Source organism: Phocoena sinus, chromosome 8 (assembly GCF_008692025.1).
Source record: "Phocoena sinus isolate mPhoSin1 chromosome 8, mPhoSin1.pri, whole genome shotgun sequence".
Lineage (NCBI taxonomy): Eukaryota > Metazoa > Chordata > Mammalia > Artiodactyla > Phocoenidae > Phocoena > Phocoena sinus.
The window spans coordinates 28,344,203-28,359,879 of NC_045770.1; the positions used below are offsets into that span (position 1 = coordinate 28,344,203).

Genomic DNA, 15,677 nt, shown 5'->3' on the forward strand with positions numbered 1-15,677 from the left:
GCCCTGAGCATGCTTCTCCGATCTTTGGTGGAACAACCCCCCCAAGGGTCTAATCCTTGGCACCCGGGCGGGGAAGGTTGGGCCGGGACAGCGTGTTGATTATAGTATCCTTCTAGATCCCAGTTAGAGGGGGCTCCCAGGGCCAAATTACAAACATCGGGAAAAAGGTCTGGCCACCAGGTCCAAGGGGCAGCGGTATGGCTAACAGACCATATTACATCTCCAGTTTGGGAAATTACCTGCCAGGTTAAACGCTGGGGCAGGTGAGGACTAAAATTACTCACAGTCAGTAGGGGTAACAAAGTTAAAGTTATAAGTCTGATGATCGCAGAAGCTTGAGCTTGAGCGGGTTGCTGGTCTTTTGGGCTCGCCATTCCGATGTTGCAGATGCTGGTGCGGCCTTCACGTGTGAAGCGTGGATCCACGCAGCGATGCCGTCTACCTTTATAGCCGTGGGGGTGGTGAGCAGGACGATGTATGGTCCTTTCCACCGAGGCTCTAGAGTCTGGGTTCGGTGCCGACGGACGTACACGGAATCTCCGACTTGGAAGGGATGAGCCTCTGCTGGTGTTCCTGGTCGGTAAGCCTCTGCCAGCTGGGACCACACCTCCTTTTGGACCAACTGGAGTCCCAACAGCCTAGCATATAAGTCAGTGTTATTCTGGCAGTCAGGACTTAATTTCTCCCTTAGCGTAAAAAGAGGAGGTGGGGCCCCGTATAGTATTTCAAATGGAGTAAGATAATAGCGGGAGGGGGTATTTCTAGCCCGGAACAGGGCTAAGGGAAGGAGCACCGTCCAATCTGTACCGCCAGTCTCTATGGACAATTTAGTTAGGGTCTCTTTTAGAGTTCTATTCATTCTCTCTACCTGTCCTGAACTCTGGGGTCTATAGGCACAATGTAATTTCCAATCAGTCCCCAGGTATTTGGCCACACCCTGACTTACCTGGGCGACGAAGGCGGGACCATTATCTGATCCTATTACCTTTGGTGCCCCGAACCGGGGGAAAATTTCTTCTAAGATCTTTTTGGCCACCACAGTAGCTGTCTCCTTCTTCGTCGGGAAAGCTTCTACCCATCCTGAGAAGGTATCTATAAAAACTAGAAGATACCTGTTACCGTACCTTCCAGGGCGTATTTCAGTGAAGTCGACCTCCCAATAGGTTCCTGGGCGGTCTCCTCTGAGCCTTTTTCCGACCTCAAGTTTTCCTTTATGGGAGTTTACCTGTTGGCATGGAATGCACTCTCGTGCAATCTGCTCAGCTATTTTGGTTAATCCAGAGGTATCATAACCTGTCTTATGTAATAGGGATACCATCTTCTTGGTTCCCAAGTGTGTCCATCTGTGAATCTGTTGTAGCATGGGTTTTGCTTGTTGAGGAGATAATGTTCCTTTAGTTATGGCTGGGGTAATTGTTCCCCTATCATTTGGTTTCCCAGGACTCTCATCTGATAGTTCTAGTATGATTTCCCGTAGAGCCACTTCTCGTGCCACCCTATCTGCCATGTTGTTGCCTCTTGTCACCGGGGTATTGTCCTTCTGGTGTCCGGGGCAATGAATGATGCTGACTTTAGTGGGGAGCATGAGGGCAGCTAGCAGTGCCACTATTTCTTCTTTGTTTTTAATTTCTTTGCCCGCCGAGGTGAGCAACCCTCTTTGTTGGTAAATGGCCCCATGGACATGGGCGGTAGCAAATGCGTACCTACTGTCCGTATAGATGTTTACCTTTTTGTTTTCTGCTAGTTCCAATGCTCTAGTCATGGCGATTAGTTCAGCCCGTTGGGCCGATGTCCCTTGCGGTAATGCGGCTGCCCAGATGACCTCTTTCCCGTCTACCACGGCAGCTCCTGCCCGACGCTTACCTTCCTCTAGGAAACTGCTTCCGTCAGTAAACCAGGTAACGTCGGCGTTGGGGAGGGGCTGATCCATCAAGTCTGGTCTGCTACCGTGTGCTGCAGCCAGTACTTCCTGACAATCATGGATGACGGTAGTGCTTTCCAGGTCAGGGTCGGGTAGCAAGGTGGCCGGGTTGAGTCCTGTGGCTGAGGTAAACTTAATACGATCTGAGTTTAACAGCAGGGCTTGGTAATGAGTCATCCTGGCATTTGTTAGCCATCTGTCGGGTGGCTGGCGAATTACACTTTCTAATGCATGGGGGGCTGTTATCGTTAGGTTCTGCCCCAAAGTCAGTTTGTCAGCATCTTTGACCAAAGCGGCCACCGCGGCGATTATTTTTAAACAGGCGGGCCATCCTGCTGCCACAGGATCCAATTTCTTTGATAGGTACGCAACCGGGCGATTCCAGGGGCCCAGTTTCTGAGTTAGTACTCCCTTTGCGTTGCCTTTATTCTCGGCCACGTACAGATGAAAAGGCTTAGTAACATCTGGTAGCCCCAGAGCCGGGGCTGATAGTAGGGCTCGTTTAATTCGGTCAAAAGCCCGTTGTTCTTTATCACCCCAAGCAAAAGGGATGCCATTTTTGGTCAGGGGATATAAAGGGGCTGCTAATTCAGCAAACCCCGGAATCCATAGCCTACAAAATCCGGCCGTCCCCAAAAATTCCCTAACTTGTTTGGGACTCTTGGGGGCCGGTATCCGGGCAACAGTGTCTTTCCTGCTTTCCGAAAGCCATCTCTGTCCTCCTTTTAACAAGTACCCCAGGTAACTAACCTGTCGTTGACATATTTGTGCTTTCTTTGCTGAAGCCCGATATCCCAATGTTCCCAGTTCTGTTAACAGCCTCTCAGTTCCCTTGATGCAGTCCTCTTGGGTTTCAGCAGCTAAAAGAATATCATCGACATATTGAAGTAGAGTTACCTGGGGATTGGATTCTCTATAAGATGCCAAATCCTGGTGGAGAGCCTCATCAAAAATGGTGGGGGAGTTCTTGAATCCTTGTGGCAGGCGAGTCCATGTCAGCTGGCCTGACATCCCAGAGGCTGGATCCTTCCACTCGAAGGCAAAGTAAGGCTGACTGAGAAAAGAAAGTCTCAGGCAGAAGAAAGCATCTTTAAGATCCAAAACAGTGTACCAAGTGTGCTGAGGTGGAAGAGTACTTAAGAGATTGTAGGGGTTGGGTACCGTGGGGTGGAGGTCCATCACCCGCTTATTTACCTCTCGTAGGTCTTGTACCGGTCGGTAATTATTAGTTCCTGGCTTTTTAACTGGCAAAAGAGGGGTATTCCATGCAGATTGGCACCTTACCAGGATCCCTAATTCCAGTAACCTTTGTATTTGAGGACGGATGCCATCTCGGGCTTCTTTACTCATGGGGTATTGGCGGACCGTCACTGGGGTGGCGGTTGTTTTAAGTTCTACCACCACAGGGGGCCGATATTTTGCCATTCCCATACCGGCAGTTTCTGCCCAAGCCTGTGGAAACCTAGTCATCCAATCCTGCATGTCAGCTTGTGGAGGCGAGGGTGTTTCATATATCCTGTGTTCATCTTCCAGTTTCATGGTCAAGATTTGGAGTAATCTCCCTTGGTTGTCAGTTATGGTGGGCCCTTCTGGTTGAAAGTGGATTTGGGCCCCCACCTTAGAGAGTAAGTCTCTACCTAGCAGAGGGTATGGGCACTCAGGTATGACTAAGAATGAGTGGGTTACTCGTCCCACCCCAAGATCTACTGTCCTTCGGGTGGTCCATGAGTACTGCTTATTTCCAGTGGCCCCCTGGACCCATGACCTTTTAGTTGAAAGGGGGCCCTTTGAATGGAGGAGGACTGAGTGCTGGGCTCCAGTGTCCACCAAGAACTGGACGGGTTCCCCCTCCACTTTAAGAGTTACCCTGGGCTCGGGGAGAGGGTCTGAGCCCTGACTTCCCTAATCTTCCTCTTTCAATGTTAAAATTTTATCTCTGGTTGGCCTTCCTCCGTTCCTTTTTTTAGGGCATTCTCTTGCCCAATGACCTTTTTCTTTACAGTAGGCACATTGGTCCTTGTCTAATGGCCGCCTTCTATCCGTTGTTTGCCCTTCCTGTCTATTTCTGTCTCTACTGTTTCCTCCTCTGACTACAGTGGCCAGTATCTTACTCAAATGTCTTTCTTGCCTCTTATCTCGTCTTACCTCACGAGCCTCTTGTTCCTTCTGCTTTCTTTCTTCCCTTTCTTCTTCTGTCTCCCTCTTATTATATACCTTATCTGCCTCTTTTACTAAGTCCTGAAGGGAGAAACCTTGTAGGCCATCCAGCCTTTGTAACTTCTTTCTAATATCAGGGGCCGCCTGGTCAATAAAGGCCATTGCTATGGTGGCCTTATGTTCCTCAGAGGTTGGATCATAAGGAGTGAATCGTCTAAAAGCCTCCATTAAGCGTTCTAGGAACACGGTTGGCGATTCCTGGGGCCCCTGAGTTACCTCTCTTACCTTAGCCAAATTCGTGGGGCGCCTGGCCGCTCCATGGAGACCCGCCACCAGAGCCTGGCGATACATTTTCAGGTGCTCCTTACCTTCCAGGGTATTAAAGTCCCAATTCGGCCTGACGAGTGGAAAACCGGCATCAATCTCATTAGGCAACTGGGTAGGTTGTCCATTGGCGCCTAACACATTCTTTCTAGCCTCCAGGAGAACCCGTTGCCTCTCCTCAGTTGTGAGGAGAGTCTGGAGGAGCTGTTGACAATCATCCCAGGTGGGTTGGTGGGAGAAGACAAGAGACTCTATTAGAGCAGTAAGAGCCTGTGGGTTTTCAGAGAAAGTAGGGTTATGCATCTTCCAATTATAAAGATCTGCAGAGGAAAAGGGCCAGTATTGAAGGGGCCTATTCCCGTGGTTATCCGGGGGGCCATATTCTCTAAGGGGTAAAGCAGTAGAATCCGGGGAAACAGCCCTCCGGCTTCTGGTGCCCGCCGAGGGACCCCCCCTTGTCCGCCATAACAGGTGGCCCTACTGGTGCGGAGGGTTGTGAAGCTGGGGGTCCTAGGGGCGACATGGGATTTAGGGCCGGAGGATAAGGAGGTGGGAATCTAGAAGAAGCAATCAGACTGCAGGTCAGGATATATCGCCTTTGGCGGGTCGGGGCAGCAGATGACTTTTCCGTGTCTGGGGTTTCTTCAGGGCCAATATCTCCGATTGTGCTGGAGCGCATGCAGACGTGCCTGTTGAGGAAACAAAGGGCCGGGACCCACGGAGCGGGGAGAGAACTAGATCTTCCCAGACCAGGATATATGGTATCTGGTCTGGGTGTCCGTGGGATCCTGTGTTAAAGACCCTAGACTTGACTAGCCCAACCTTATCTAACAAAAAAGATCCCTCGGGTGCCACCCTGTCTGAAATGTAGGCCACTCAGAGGTACACAGCGTTTGCCATTTTCCTTTCCTTACTTCTACGAAAGGTTTGTGGGCCCTAGCCCTAACTTCGGTCCAGTGGCTTAGGGTAAGAGAAAGAGGAGTCGTCATATGTTTGTCCCATTGTCGTCCGTCAAAAGAAAGATAATAGTACAGAAAAACAATAAAATTTCAAAAGACACACATTGATATTGCGCCGCGAACTTAAACCCGAAACCAACTCAAATTCAGATGGCAGCTTATATAACCTGCCAGAACCAGATGAAGGGGAGACAAAATGTGTTTTCTCCTTCCAGATGGACCACCAGGGGCGTCCCCCGGGGCCCGTGGACACCAGCTTTCGGCACGTCTGCCTAGCCAGGAGTCCAATACAGATTCCACAGCAAGCCGGTTCGCACGGCTTTTTCCTAATGGCTGGCTAGCAACAAACAAACGACAAACAAATAGACAATTGGGCTCGAGCCTACCTGATACCTCCGACTCCCGATGTTCTTGTGGACCCGGGGGCGAGTGGGGATCCCGGACGAGCCCCCAAAATATTAGACCCAAACGGTCTACGAGGGATTCCAACTCGCCCAAGAACCGCCAAGAGTCAAGAGCCGTTGCAACACGCAAGAGGTTTATTAGGAGCCGATGCACCGGGGTTCCCTGGAACTCACGCAGGAGGCCGATGGGGAACCCCTAAAAGCGGAATCACATACTTTTTATAGGTTTATTTACTCATAGGGCGGGTATATTCTCACAATGATTGGGTAAATGTGGTGACTTTTGAATTCATTGGCTTAGGAACTTTTGTCCCACCTTCTGGCCGTTATAGTTGTCTGTTCATTGTGGCGGTTAGGGCGTACACCTGTTACGGGCAACTGGAAAATTACCCGCTGTCTGGCAAGTCCCCCGTCAACTGAAAAACTCCAAGAATTGGTTTCGATAGGGAGAAGGAGTGGCGCACGATAGGGAGAAGAATTGGTTTCGATAGGAACAAGTGAGGGGGTGGAAAGTCCCTAAAGGCCCCACAGCTTACAGAGGATAAATTTTTAGTTCTTTTACTTTCTGAAGGAGGACTGAAAATGGATGAGCTTTTTAGCTAGTATTAGTAAACCCAGGGAAATTGCCGTATTCAGTGACAAATGAGTCACTCTGCAAATGAGGGAAATGTTCCAATAGCTTTTCCTTCATTACTAATTAAATATTTATATGAAAGAAAGTGGGTGATTTTAATAAAGAAAATATATTAAATTTATAGTAGTTGCCAAACATATTGTCACTGAGACCAAGCAAAGAGAGATTACATAAAGCAATGCATTCATATTGAAGAAAAACACTATCCTTTGTCACGACTTTGCTGACATTCTTTCTTTACGCCAGCTAGATTTTAAAATTATTGTACTAATATACTAGGTATAATTTTTTTCCCATTTCAAAATTGAACTTCAAGATTTTCAATTTGCAAGTTTAGTGCTTAAAACAAACATTTTAGTTCTTTAAGGCACTTGTTCTGTATGTGTTTTATAATATTGCTGTACCTGTGATCCACTTGCTTCACCCATGGTCAAGTATTATAATAATAAATATAGCAAAATGCTTAGAGCAGCTTAAAACTGACTTGCTGCTGCTGAATCCTAATTTATTTTAGGGTTTCCAAGAAATCAAGTTGTTCAACCATGCTCAACTCTGCATTTGAATGTAATGTCAAGTCAGGAAAGAACTTTATAAAAAATTTCAACATCATAAGTACATTTCAGAGAAAACAGTCCTTGATGGCTGCTGCTCTAAGTCAGGCTTAAATATGCATCAAGACTGAAATATGGTCAAAAAGTAAGAATTCTTTGGAGATCATAGTTTTGCTGCCTCTGGAAAAAAATACATTGCCAACATTGGTAACTATTTTTTTTGTGGGAATTGGGAGAAGTGGAAAGAAAAATGCACAGTAGCTTCATTAAAGACTTTGTATAAATTGACGCTTCCTTCACTTAAAGAAGTGGGAAACATTTTAATATATTATTGCAAATGGATAGGAATAGCTTAGACATTGCAATGGTAATTAGAGCCAGGTTTGTAATGTGCTACATTTTATAGCCTTTGCAATTCAGCCTTACTTCCATGGACAATTGAATAGTCACTGCTTATTTTCCCTCAGGGTGATCAATTGCTAAGGGAAATATCTTCCACATTTTCCCATGAATAGGAATGATTCATATCTGCTTCCATGAATTTCTATTACATTTTGATAAAATTGGCAGCCTTGTCTATTGTAAATTTCTAAATGTGAGTTCATTACTTGAAAGGATTTTTCCCACTAATTGGTTTGGTTTAGAAATCACCAAACTCCCATCTGTATATCTAGTGGCCATGCATCACAATTACAAAATAACTAAAAATTTTAACTTTGCTTTGTAAAGTGTTAACTTTAATATAAATACACTTTGTTAAAATATAAACTTTAAAATGAAGTATTTTATTTTTCCATTCCATGATATGAAATGTCAAAGTAATTTAGTATAATATTAGTATAACTCATATAACTTTGTTAGTCCTAAAGGAAAACTGTATTAGGTTACTTTACTATCCATGGATAAAATGGGTGACAAGCAGAGGTCTATTATTATATTACAGGATACACTCTTTGTCCTAAGGTTTTCAGCATGAAAGATACTAGAATAAAAGGTACCTATTTTTTTCACCAAGGTGTGAAGGTAAGTTACTTTTAGTGTCCCACGCAGGTGATTAGGAAACCACCAAAGATTCTATCTGAGGTCCTCAAATTGTAAATTCCTAGCCAATACAACATATTTTCCCCCCAGTACTCAATAAATCTTAGTTATAATGTACAATATGTTGGGTCAAACTTCAGAACTGCTATGAAATCTAATTTTGCTCTCAATCTGAGCATGAAATTCTGGCCCTCTGAATTTTTACCCATAAAAAGATGCTTTAGGTATTGGACTCTGTGTCACAATCATTCCCAATATTGTACAGCTTCAAGTTTTCAAAAAGTTAAATTTTATAATTTACTCAAAATGTTTGCACAACAGTGAATGCATATAACTTTATAAGCAAGGCAATGTATTTTGAAGTTCCACACTCATAAAGGGGAATGCATTCTTACAAATTAAGCAATTACTGCCTGGGATTATATGCTCTACAGTGATTGTAGTTATGTCTTTATCTGCCTATTTTATTCAATTTTGAATAATCCATTTCTAGAAAGTGTCTGGCACTTATAAAGCATTCCATGAAAGTTTATTCAGTGAAGGAAAGTTATACATGCATGAAACCAACATTATTCACCTTTCATTTTAAATGGAAATGTAAAGGGATTAAGGCAAAAGACTTTTAAATAGACACAATTATAATATCCAGCTTAAGAAAATGATATGAGCAATTTTGGAGTAACATCCTTTAATACACAATAAGATTCCACTTCTTTGGCAAACAATCTTAAAATCGGTAGTGTAAGAGCTGGGATCTTGTTCCTCTTAGCTACAAATACTCACTTGTACATTTCATCACTGGGCACTAAAAAGTAGAAAAGGAAAGTGTACACATGAGCTGGGTGTAGCTGATGGTCAAATACATTTTAGAAATCATACACAATTTATCTCTCTCCCAGGTAGTCTTGCAGCAAAAGAATATGTTCGTCTGGGTAACCCAGTGCACTTCAAACTTATTTGGCCATGAAATATTTTATTCAAAGGAGACCTATTAATATCTGGTAGAACTAGCATTCTAAAGCACATAGATTTAGGAAATGTAATAGTATTGCATAATTACAACTATTGCCCCAAATATCTTACAGATTTAATGCAGCTGTACTCAAGATGTAAGGAAGTTTTGGAGGTAGCGTAGGCTTTTATTTCAATCTCAACAAAAATATACGTACATACATGTATACTGGTGCATAGAAAGTGAGAGAATTAATTTTTATCATATAAAAACCTATTTTTGCATGTTTTGACTTTTTAAAAAACTATTAAAGGATGTGGAAATTTACCATATACACTTATGTCATCTATTGAGGTGATCATAAGGTTTTCTTTTTGACTTATTAACATGAAGGATTAGATTTTTTGAATATTTAAGCATTATTCCATTTTCTACTTGGTAATGGCTAATCTACTGCATTTAATTTGCTAAAATTTTACTTGAGATTTTGCATCTTTGTGAGTAAGATTTATTTCAAGTTTTATGCACAATATGTATAGTATTGTTGTGCCAGGGTTATGCTATAAAATATTAAAGTATTGGGAAATTTTCCTTTTTTCTTTAACTTCTGAAAGAGTCAATAAGACAGAATTAATTATTTGAAATTTACAATAAACTCAACTATGAAGCCTTCTGGGAGCACTTTTGTTAGTAGTTTTTGACAATTATCTCAAAAATTTTCCAATGCTCTTTGTCTATTCAACTTACTACATCATTTTGTGGTGATTTAGGTAACATATTTCCTAGAGCAGTGGTCCCCAACATTTTGGCACCAGGGACTGGTTTTGTGGAAGACAATTTTTCCACGGATGGGGTGGAGGAAGATGGTTCAGGCAGTAATGCTAGCAATGGGGAGCAATGGGGAGCAGCAGATGAAGCTTTGATAGCTTGCTCGCTGCTCACCTCCTGCTGTGCGAGGGTTCCTAACAGTCCGTGGACCTGTATCAGTCCATGGCCTGGGGGTTTGGGAACCCTGTCCTAGAGCATCATTTCAACCAGATTCAATTTTATTGGCATCATAAAATACAAAGTATCATTACATCTCTTTGTTCATACTAAATTTTGTACAATTACTCTACTTTTCATTTACATTAACAATTGGTTTATATATTTTATTGTTTATAGGAAAGAGATTCATGCCTGTATTTAACAATGTAAACTTTTATTCCATTTTCTACTTAGATAATTGCATATTTTACTTTTTTAAGTTATTACAATTTCTTGTCTTACATTGATTTTGTGACTGTCTTTCAAACTTTAGATTTCATTTCTGATTCAATTTATTTTAATATTATATTACCATATAATCAAATTGTTTAAGAAGAGGAACTCTCTTCTGACAACATGCTTTTCCACAATTCATAAGCTTGATAATGTAGTACTATTAATATCTACATAATTTTATTTAGAGTTCATTTTATGGAAATATAAAATAGTTTTAAGAAATGTTTCCTGCTAGTAGAAGTATGGATACCTTTTATTTATTGTAGTCATGTCTGCCATCTAGTCCCATGTTGCCTACAGTGAAAATATATTATTTTTCCAGGAAAAATTTTTTTTTCTAGTTAAGATGGTCTGTAAGTTCATGATTGTAGGTAAGCCCTTTGCTCCCAATACAAAGCAATATGATGACTATGAAAATATGACACACAAAAAGAAAATATTAAAAGAATATATCCTGATTCAAAAAGAAGATAATTATCTGCATGGAGTAGAAGAGAGAGGAGAATAAGGATAAAGCCTCTGGCCTGCTGGGAGCAGGAGGTTTGGCCATGGGTTGGCTTTATGAGCACTTCAAGGATTAAAATCATTGCATGTGAGGTGGGAAATGGAAGAAGGTGAATTTGGGCACCTCCAAAATACTTAACCTGACTATCTGTTATTCAGAGGAAAGTAAATTATAGTAAACATTAAGTACTATCTTACACCCATCAATCTGGATAAAGAAAGAAAGCAAAGAACAAAATAAATCTGACAATTTCAACTACTAGTAGAGAAATCAGAACTTTCCTATGCTGCTGGTAATGGTTTTGATAGCTAATATACACTGTACACTTAACATGTTGTATACATTGTTTCAAATGCTTTATACAAATAATCTATTTAATCTTTATTGAAACCCAATCAGATAGATATAATTGTTATATTCACTTGACAGATGAGAAAATTAAGTCACAGAGAGGTATCTTGCTAAGGTCATGTAGCTAATTCTCAGAGAGTCTGACTCCAAAATCCATGTAATCCTCAGAACATAAAATAGTACAATTACTTTGGAGAGCTGATTGAAAAATTATGGTCAAGTTGAAATGTATATACCAAATACCATATATTTCCACTTTTGGATGTCATTCCTACATTTTACAGGTGGAATCAAAGAGGTGAGTGCATCAAGGATGCTTGCAACACTATTTATAATATTAGCAGACACATATTTATTTTGCACTTAGCACAATTCTTATATTTACTAACTATTTTACTCTCCACAAAAATCCTATGAGGGAGGTACTATTAATATTTCCAATTTAAAAATAAAGAGAATGAGACGCAAATAGGTGCGTGTAAAACAGCAAAATATTGAAACTACCTAAATGCTTGTTAATAATAGAACAGATTTTTAAGCCTGATATATTCATAGAGGGCTTAAAGCAGTTATACAATGAACAGCTTATATATATATAGAAAGACATAAGTCTAAAAAAATAACATTTTTTTAAAGTTTATTGATGCTAGTGTATTTTTAAAGGTAGGAAAACATAAGGATAATATTCGACATGAAGATACAAGACTTTCCTTTGGATTGGGGAGGAAGAAAATGTGATTGAGAGTTGTCTCCCAAGCGCTGCCAATATCTATGTTTGCTTCATTTTTTGAACAACAAATGTCAAGATTTTTTTTAAAAAAGGTGAGTAGTGAGTACACTACTGTTCTTTATGAATTTACATATTTTCCACAGGATTGATATATTTTATACTAAAATATGTGACAGTAAATTGAAATTATATCCATCATGTAATAATCAACTTAACATTAACTTTATTAAACTTATTAAAAGTTTACTTGTGCATAAGAAGAAATTATCATGAAAAATAGCTAGTAGTATTTACCATTTATTAAGAATTTATTTTCTGAAGGTGTATAAGTTTTTATACTATTTACTCATTGGGTAAATATTGTTGAAATTGATTGCTAAAGACAAAACTATTAAGGGATTGAACTGGGATTAAGTGTGTCCAGTACCCACTTTGACTAGTCTATACTACCTCTCTAAAACTACTATAGACTGCAGAGCTCCCAGAGTCCTTAAAAGGAGAAGCTTTTTCTGGTCTCTGTGACCTTCTTTTCTGGAGATGAGTACAGAGCAACTGAATCACCGGAGCATGAACCCCATGCCAAAATCCACACGCTTTGATTGGTTATTGTACCTCCTCCTCTTTCTGGGATCTGGGTTGTGCCAGAATTTTGGAATTGGCAATGGAAAAGTGATTTCATGTATTGGAGAGAGGAAAAGTTCAAAAAATTAATAAGAAGGAAAGATTTCATATAGGTCAGCACAAGTTTCTGAACCAGGCTGTGTAGAATTGTCCTAAAAATGACACAACCTATGCATAATTTGTTACTTTCTCAGTTATTATAGTAAAGCTTCTCAGCTAAGATCTCTTTTTCTCTTTTCTTTAATAGAATTACTCTTCAGATCACTAAATCTAAAATTTCAATATTTTTCTTTGTAATTCACCTTTCTATAGATTTTGAAATTGTATGTAATAAATTGTGTTTTATATATTATGTTTACAACTATTGGGGCATTAAAAATGAAAGTCTTGCTCTACAAGTCAACATTTAATCAAATACAAGTAATATGATAGGACTTTCACAGTAGCTTCATATTTCTGATTACGTTTACACACCGGCTTCAGTAAACTGCTTTTGTCTGCTATGACATTATAGGTTCCCAATTTTGTGATGTTAAATACAGTTGTAAAATAGAGATGCATGTCCCTATGTTTTCGCATATATAGACGTGTACACATAAGTGACTATGAAATCCAGATTTTCCTTTTTCTCTCTGTGATTGCTCATGTTTCAGGTATTACATGGAGGATGTATCACAAAACACTTCATGAGTATCAATATATAAATACACTACAAAAAGATATTATTTTACCAGCTCTTTCCTTTTAAAAATCAGGATCTATACATATTTCTCTATCATACATATAATAGAAAGTCATGCTTGAATCCTCCCATACCTGTTACATGTTTATTAACCTTTATTGTATTTGTCACTAAAAGAGCTTTAATTCTTATTCTTCTCCATATTGAACATTTTCAGGAATTCAGAAAGCAATCGTCACAAAATTTAAGCTACTGATATACAGCTAGTCTCTTCACCTCATTTGTAATCAATTTTCTCATAGATAAAGTCTGGTTTAGAATGTCTTTAAAGTTAATTTCAGATATACCATCACATCTTTTTTTCATTAGTTCTAATAATATGTATTTTTCAATCCTTACACACACAATATTCCCATATATATCTTCCCATGATATTCACCCCACACCAATATCCTGATATCACATTATTTTCCTAAGTTCCAATGAAGTATTGCTATGTAACAAAATACCCTAAAACTTAGTGTTTTAAAACAGCAAGAATTATTTGGTCATTATTCTGCAGCCTGGGCAGGATTCAGTGGAAATGTGCCTCTGCTTTACATGATTTGCTGAGGTAGCTATTGTTTGTCTTATAAACACATTCAGTGGGGAGCAGCTTAGTGGATGCCCCTCTCCACCGTCTAAAGCACAAATTAAAATGACCTCCCAAAAAGGGTTTCTTGGAAAAAGAAACTTACATTTAGCATGAATAGATCCGTATGAAAGAAAGTTCTGAGGGAATCTTTAGAAAGAAGGAAAAGATATAAAAGTTGCAGAAATTATCAAGGATGGGTTAGAAAATGGAAAGGCTTGAAGGGCTAGAGATAAACGTTGCTCATTTAAAGTCTGCCTACTTGCCTGAATACCACTTATGGAAATTGTACACCTATAAATGAAACTGCCAGTTACTTCTAACTAATATATCAGAACCCAAGACTAATTTCTCTTGAATCTTCTATGTCCCAGAGTTGAAAGCAGCTAGATTGCAAGTTCTTTCAAACCCTAAGAGAAATACTTCATTAAAAGTGTGTGAAAAAGAGATCAGCTTAGCTGTCATTTTCTGTGGCATTAACTTGGAAAACAGCTCATTTCTATATGCTTTTTCCAGCCCTGTAGATGTTTTAGATACTTAACTATAACACATGCTAAATGATTGCACCCCGCAATACAATTTTTTCATTATACATGTGCAAAGACCTTTTTTTTTTTTTTTTAACAGAGCATCAAACTAACATTTTCCCCCAGGAGAAAATTTAAATTCAGTTTTCACTTAAGCAGATAATTGTACAATTGAATGAGGGAGCTCTGTATCAGTAAGCCTCCTTTAGACTGAGGCTGCATGAGCTCTGTGTACATCTTTCTCACTACATCTCATTTTGACTCTCTGGCATTTAGGTAATGTTGAAGTAAAGAATGTGAACAGTCTCCCTTCAGTTCAAATAATGAGTCAGTGGATCAGCCAGATAAATGCCCACAGCATTATTTATTATCCTGTGACAGTTATGGTCTTGAATAAATCACATGGCTTTATTGGTCTATGACTAGTATCTTTTCAAGGGCAATTTCCCAGCCTTCAAGAAAGGGTACATAGGGCAACACTAAGTGATTCTGGAGACATAAGATAAATCTTATTTGCATAATTTAGCCATGCATTTTTTGAGTACCTACTGAGTATTCTTATTTGTCTAAAGGAATATGTAAATTATATTTATCACAACTCAAAGTTGAAAATTAATTGAAGATATTACTGTCAACTTAAAAAAAATTCACAATGTATAAGCTGTGAGTCAAATTTATTCAGTGTCTTACTGAGGACTACAGCCCAGGAGACAACCTCTCAAATAGCTCTGAGAAACTGTTCTGAAGACTTAAGGAGGGAATTCAGTATATATGTGATTTTGGTGAAGGGTACATGTAAACAAACACATGTCTCAGTAGAAGGCTGCTGCTACTCCTGAGAAACAGATATCTTGGCTAATGGTTTTAGTGCGTTTCTAAGTATGGGATAATGCAAGAATTGGAGTTCACAAAACTTTCTCCTGAAAATATCTTAACTATCTGAAGGCCTGTTCTGCCAGTTTCCCCAGAGCACAGAGTGCCTCATTCCTGATCTCCACCCTGAACTCCTCTCTGGCTGTGTTGAAGGTCAATGATTGCAGTGGCTCAATCCTTTTGGAAATGGATTGGAAAGTACATTCTTTAATTGGCAAAACAAACCCACATAAAATAGTGTAGAGTAATAACCAAGGATTGAATTTAATATTAAAATAATGAATGTAATAAATATGAATTTTAAAGACCAGTGATCAAAGAGGGAAAGTTTGAGAATTCCTGAGAGCTTAAGAGATTTAAATTAAATGAGATGTACAAACTTGGAAAGGAGAAGGAAATGTAGCAAGCATCATGGGCAAAAGCAGTAATAATTTGCATTGATTTAAAAAGGAAAAATAAAGTATATTATTTGAAATAAAATTATGCAGATACTGATTAATAGACTAATTGTATGCTAGTCATGATTTATTTTTAAATTAGTATTAATTTAT

General features: G+C 39.6%; 1 protein-coding gene across 1 annotated transcript; it reads right to left on the minus strand.

Annotated features, from left to right (window-relative positions):
• Positions 1-337: 337 nt before the first annotated feature.
• LOC116758284 lies at positions 338-5,391 on the minus strand (the record flags this gene model as incomplete). The annotated part of the gene is given in 3 exon segments (XM_032641126.1): positions 338-4,846; positions 5,138-5,253; positions 5,256-5,391. Coding segments are annotated over 3 exon segments (4,761 nt in total), but the record flags the coding sequence as incomplete, so codon positions are not given.
• Between the last annotated feature and the right edge of the window lie 10,286 nt (positions 5,392-15,677).